At 37.6% G+C, this 6802-nt stretch overlaps 1 protein-coding gene across 4 annotated transcripts in view; it reads right to left on the bottom strand.

Moving 5' to 3' along the window:
• The window catches only part of LOC110106569 (probable Ufm1-specific protease), an 82093-nt gene extending 79089 nt beyond the window's left edge, over positions 1–3004 (bottom strand). For 2 of the 4 annotated variants that reach the window (XM_028700161.1, XM_028700160.1), the window contains exon 1: positions 2672–3003. In XM_028700161.1, coding sequence (XP_028555994.1) covers positions 2672–2861 — 190 coding nt within the window. In that variant the 5' untranslated portion in view covers positions 2862–3003. Of the gene's footprint in view, positions 1–2671 lie in introns of all 4 variants that reach the window. The other 2 variants (XM_028700162.1, XM_028700163.1) reach the window with 2 other exon arrangements.
• Between the last annotated feature and the right edge of the window lie 3798 nt (positions 3005–6802).

Genomic DNA, 6802 nt, shown 5'->3' with positions numbered 1-6802 from the left:
GACCCAAATTTTTTATCACAAAAACAAAACCTTTCTACAAAATAGAAAATGATATGAATTGCTAAAAAAGACACAAAATATGACAATTGAACTAAAAAACAACTTTCATATTAAAAAAAAACTATTACAACTTGGACACTTACAAACTTGACTCACATAAACGACTCAAAGAAGACACCCTAAACTTGCTTTCCAAGAGAAGAAGGATACATGTGAGGTGGATACTTGCGGAGAGACGAAAGAGATTAGAAACTAAGACGAACGGCGGAAAGAGCTCGCGAGATTTCCAAAGAGAGAAGAGAAGGAGAATGGAACAAGCTCGCAAGTTTTTCCAACAAACCCGCAAGTTTACATTTCCAAAAATCATTCACATAACATATCTAAAACATCCCAAAACAACTTATATTTATAGACAAGAGAGGGGAATACAAATAGCCACAATGACCTTTCATATTCATAATATAAATGAGGGAAATGAAAAGCCAACAGTCAACTCCAAGAAACGAAGCACCAAAGCCACGGAAAAGCCCCCCAAAAGTCACGGAAAACAGCCCAGGCGGAACCCGAAGAGGCAACCGCAAGAACCAAGGAGGCAGCCGTGGGAACCAAGGAGCCAAGGCACGGGAAACAAAAAGACAAGGGGAAGGAGAAGAGACAACATTAATGAGCTATTAATAAGTGAACTAAAAAACATAGCTCATAGTGAGCTAACTCTTAGTTCAATAAATGAACTAAAAACCAGCTCATAATGAGCTAAATCTTACCTCAAAAATTAATGAGCTAGCAAGCTCAAGGGAAGTCAAAACCAAATTTTTTTGAGTTTGATTTGACCCCCCCTTTGCTTACATCACCACTTAACCATTTCAACAACATAGCCATCTTAACCTACCTATACACTACATACAAAATTGCTATAAAACCAAAAATCTTATTCGACCAAGTTCACCAAATCACTATCTCACCAGACCCCACCTATTTCACACAAGCCATCAAACTTGTTCATTGGCCTTAGTTCCTCCGCTATCACATCACAATGTTCTTGGCTACATGTGGACTTACAAAACAAAATACAATGCTGACAACACAATAACATGCCACAAAGCACATCCTATCACACATGGCTTCAAATCACAAAACATATACTACAAATGAGACATTTAGTCCAAATTCCTAAAATGCCAACTATTCGCATTCCTTTCACAATTGCCACTCACCAACACTGATCAGTTCTTCAGTTCAACATCTCGAATGCATTTATCCATGGCAAGCTTTATGACATCGTCCACATATCCCAACCACTAAGACTTGTAGATCCACAATATCCAATAACACATGTGCCTTCTACAAAAAGTCATATATGATCTCAACCAAGCACCGGAGCAATGGTACTCGGCCTTCTTAAATCACCTCCTTGCTTATGGTTTCAAACTAAACACTGCAGACCCCTCTACTCATTTACAATTGCAACAACAAACCCATCTACAATTTAGTTTATATAGACAAAATCATTATCATTGGCAATGCCAATGATAGCATAAAAGATCGTATTTGAACCTTAAATGGCATCAAAAACACAATCTACCCAACACTATCAATGACCTTACCTACAATTCTATTCAAACTCGGATTTGGCCAGTAACATTGAAGATCAAAAATCCACAATTGGATATTACCTCTTCCTAGGAATGACCCTTAATTCATGGAGTGTCAAGAAAAAATCCATGGTGACACAATCCTCCACAAAAGTTAAGCACAGATCCTTAGCTACATATGTAACCGAAGTTATTTGGGTACAATGATTACCTTAGGAATTCAGCACTTCAATCCATTGTGACAACATGTCTGCCATGGCACCAGCAAACAACCCGACATTTCATACACGCATCAAACATATCAAGATTGATTATTACTTCATCTATTATGACATACACTCCAAAGAAATTCATGTGCATCGCGTCACCATCTACGATCAAATTGTAGACATTCTTACTAAGTCCTTACCTGTCCCTCACTACCACGGCCTTCAAAGCAAGCTAGCAATACAATCCACGGAGCATTATCTTGAGGGTAGGTAACAAATCACTATCAATTTTCCAATCAAATTCAGACCGGTGGCCTGCATGGCTGCAGGCACTACCAACCTCAGTCACTACTCTACCAAAAGATTTAATCTCAGATATAGAGCTATAACAGAAACCTCTTTCCTCTCCATCAGTCCACGATCTCTCAACTACCTATATACCCTTATGTATCAGGTTACAAGCATTAGAGTATAATATATCCAAATGTATGACAGCATCCATGTTGCTCTTTCAATGTAATGCAGTGAATTTAGCTGTCTCTTATCCTGTCATTCTTACTCCTCAATACTCTCTTCTCTACAGCTTCTATACGAGTCATACTCAACTAACTAGTAAAACTCGGTATCAGTTAAATCAGCGCAATAATATTCACAAATTCGTGGGTCTAAGGAAACCAAACTTCACATAAAACACGAATACACTTGTTTGCAAAATTACATCGTTCTTCATAAATTTTTGCTTGTAAATTTCTACTCCTAATATTGATTCACCACGTGAAAAAAAAATAATAGATTCAATTTGGAAACCCGAAGCTGATGAAAGCATTAATCTCACAATAGGGAGAAAGGAATGACAGATGAGGGAGGGACCTGCTTCTTTAGTAAAGTTCGGGGAGCAGGGATCGCTAGGTAGGTAGTGGAGACATCGGAAGGAGGAAACAACGTTGAATGATGGGAGGAAGAGAGGAGATCCGATCAGCCACCGAAGACCCTGTTCCCTCGGGTAGAGCAGGGTCTTCTTAGAGCATAGAAGTCGCAGGAGTTTCCCGTCACCGCCCATGTAGAAGAGGATCGGTAGATCGATGAGCTCTCGCCTCACCAAACAGTTTCGCACTTCGAAGGATCAAATCTGCAAAGCCCGGAAACCGATTTCTGAAAGATTTTTTTTTTTTGGGAAAATTCGGGCAAGCCCATTTTCATTAATGAAAAGAAAAAAATTAGTTGCATAGGTAGAAGATCAAAAAACTTGAAATTAGTGAAAGCAAAAGAAAAATAAACACCTAAAGTGCCAAAAAAAAAGGGAAATTTACATACATACCACTATATTTCTAATCATTTACATATCTAACACCTCAAAGTTTAATATTACTCTTATACCACCCAAAACTCATACTTGACATCAAAAAACACATGTAAGAGATAGTTACAAAAGCACAAGAGAGGTTTGTTTTTGAAAAAAAAAATTGCTAATTTGACATAATCCAAAGTACAATATGTAGATTTCAATAAACAGCTATAAAATTCGTTCCCATGGCTGTTTTGATTATTTAAAGTAAATTTTTATATTTAAAATTTAATAAAATTAAAATTTTATTATTTGATCGAAATAGTTAAATTTTTATATATTTTTAAAAAACATCCTTAATGTTTAATAGAAAAATAATTTTAATTTTACATTCAAAATAAGTAAAATAAAATCTCTATTTTTTAAAAATGATTTTTGCCTCCGAATGAGATTAGTGAAAAAATTAATTTTATAAATAAATTCCTATGTAGTTGTTTGGTTGTAAATATTTAACATTTATGATATTTAATATACATTGAGAATTCAATAGAGCTTTTTTGGAATTCAGAATTGTTGTGGGCTATAGTATTCATGGTAGTAAAATATACGTCTTAGCACTGCATGAGTATCCAGCACACAAACCGAGTAAAAAGAAATACTTGAATTTTTACGTGGAAAACCCTAAAGGGAAAAACCATGAAATCATGCCTAGATGAAATGATTCCACTAATGTTTGAATATATTACAACTAACTGGTTTGTCCTTTAAATTGAGGACGATCAGATTACATAAGTCAACCGTTGGGTTAAAAACTAGTGGCAAATGGAGATAGGATGGAAGTCTAATGACATTCGACGCTCGAGCAAAAATCCTCTATCAGTTGGCGGCCGAGCGGAAGTTTAATGTTAGTCCTACGACGGACAGAAGTTCGATGATGGGAGGAAGTACGATGACGGACACAAGCCCGATGATGGACTAAAGTCTAGTGTCAGGAAAAAGTACATAAATAGGCAGAAGTCCAATGATGGACGAAAGTCTGGCATTAAGGAAAGATCCTACAAAAGTTCGATGATGGGTGGTGATCTAGTAGAAGTCTAACGACGGGAAGAAATCCAATAATTGGTGGAAGTAGGCAATAGGACGAAGTCCGACATCAGGGAGAAGTCCGATGGAAGTGGCATTGCTATTAAATAGTGAGAAGATTAAGGGTAGGTTCGGAGTGTTTCAAATGAATGGCTGATATTGATTTTCTTGATCATGGACTGTTTATCGAGGATTTGAGTGCCTTAATAATGTTAAAATTTAACGATCTCAAGCTCGTTGGATTTGTCTCGTCGAGCCGCTCGATTCAACAATAAGCATGGTACGTTTGAAAATCATTTGATCATCCAATTTATAGTTTGAACTTTCCAAATGTGCTTCGGGTCTTTGATTCTTGTTCATTTGAGCTCAGATTGAGTAAATTTGGTGTCATTGGATTTGTCTTTTCGAGACATTTAATTTGACTATAAGTTTACTGAAATCCAAGTTTGAATGGTCCCCAATTTAATTTTGGAAATTTCTAGCTTGATTTTGCCTCGAGATTCATGCTCGATCAAGATAATTTTTTGATGATATATCAGTTGCCCCTTATTTTTGGACATCAAACCTTGTCGAGCCCAAAAGTACATGTTGAAGCATTTCAATTTGTTTGAATAATAAAATCATAATTTTCAGGTGATTATGAGGCGCGATCACTCTGAATGTCAATGCGGACCTCCACTCGAGGATGACAACTAAGTAAACTACACTTAATTACAAATTAAGTGTGTCTTAAAGTTGGCGCATCAATTACGGTGAAAAAAGTTGAGAATTTATGTTTCAAAACTTGTTAAAATACTCAAAATTGATAGTAGAAGCTCTAATGGGTTCTGAAAGTGAAAAAAATGATTCACAACATCAAAATATGGTTCTGAAGACCTTAAAAATGTCTAACTTAAACTTTTCGGGCCAAAAATTAGGTATGGCCTCGAATTGGCTGTTGAACTAGCCCGCTGGCATGCTAGCCCATCTAGCCCGCCTGGCCCATGCATGAGGCCTTCCTGGGCCATGTTTGCAGTCTGCCTAGGTCACGACCTCTAGCCAGCTTGATCATACCCATGTTCATGAACGTTTGGCATGAAGTTGCAGCCCTATATTCCCGAATATGGAAGTAGTGGGCCAATGGTAGAGGAAGTTATGAAGGTGGAGTCTTGGGTCAATGGTGTGTGTGTATGTGTGTGTGTGTATGTGTGTTTGTATGTGTGTGTGTGTGTGTGTGTGTGTGTCTCTATATATATATATATATTCAACTTCCTTAACTCCTCCAACTTCACCCCACCTTATTATAAATCCCCCCTAGGGTATGAAAATTTTGCACCTCCTCCCTTCTCTCTTCTCTTCCTTTCATTTCTTACAACAAAAGCCTTTCCCTGGCTTTGTAAAGGTGATATCCTCTATCCAGTTCTAGGGCACCTCTCTGTGTAGAAGGAATCCCTTGTTTCTTCCACCCCCCTTTTAGACTTCTTCTTATATAGGAGGATTTTCCCAATTTTAGATAAGTTGCATCCCTTATATATCTACAGGATCCCTCCTTATAGAGAACTCATGACAAGTGATCACCCCTCTTTGAGAGATCCAATGACCAAGGGAGATCCACGCCCTATTGTGCATAATGATGGTGAGATGAGGTCCTGCAAAGTTTCTAAGGCTGAGGATGTGGTGTCCGCCGTTACCTATGATTCCCTGATTATTTCTAACAAATTTAAAATATTATTATAATTATATTTTTTTTTTGCAACTTCCTTAACTCCTCCAACTTCACCCCACCTTGTTATAAACACCCCCTAGGGTTTGAAAAGTTTGCACCTCCTCCCTTCTTTCTTCTCTTCCTTTCATTTCTTACAATAGAGACCTTTTCCCTGGCCATGTACAGGTCATATCCCCTATCTAGTTCTAAGGCACCTCTTTGTGTAGAAGGAATCCCTTCTTCCTTCCACCCCCTTTCAGACTTCTTCTTATACAGAAGGCTTTCCACTATTTTAGATAAGTTCCATCACTTATCTAACTACAAGATCCCTCCATATAGAAAATTCATGACGAGTGATGAGCCCTCTTTGAGAGATCCAATGACCAAGGGAGATCCACGCCCTGTTGTGCATAATGATGGTGAGAGGAGGTCCTACAAAGTTGCTAAGGCTAATGATGTGGTGTCCGGCTTTACAGATGATTCCCTAATTATTTTTAACAAGAAGTTTCATTTTTGTAATAATCTTGTGATGATGCTCCCAAAAAATCTGATCAGACGTGCCTTCCTCCTCCAATATACTTAACTATGAATGAGATTAATTTGCAAGTGTGGCTGTGATTTCCACCCCTTTGGAGTTGATCAACATTTCAGCAATGTGTGGAGTATGTCTATCCAAATCTTCATATAGAGTCTTGTCGGTAATGGTGTGATTGATTGCTTTCTTCAAAGATCAAGGGACAGTTCTAACACTAGAATGCCTTTCTTGGATGGGCCAATTTACCTGTGATACGTAAGGACGCATCACATTTAGATCCTAATTATTGGATATTCATACCCAATATCTATCAAAGAGCTGGGCCAGAGCATTTTTCTTTATGAAAATAACTAGGGTCTTATGGAGAAATGGGGGAAATAAAGGATTTACCTGTTCATTAACATGCTGGAGCTG

Source organism: Dendrobium catenatum, unplaced genomic scaffold (genome assembly GCF_001605985.2).
Source record: "Dendrobium catenatum unplaced genomic scaffold, ASM160598v2 fragScaff_scaffold_1467, whole genome shotgun sequence".
NCBI lineage: Eukaryota > Viridiplantae > Streptophyta > Magnoliopsida > Asparagales > Orchidaceae > Dendrobium > Dendrobium catenatum.
This window is presented reverse-complemented; position numbering and strand designations above follow the sequence as displayed.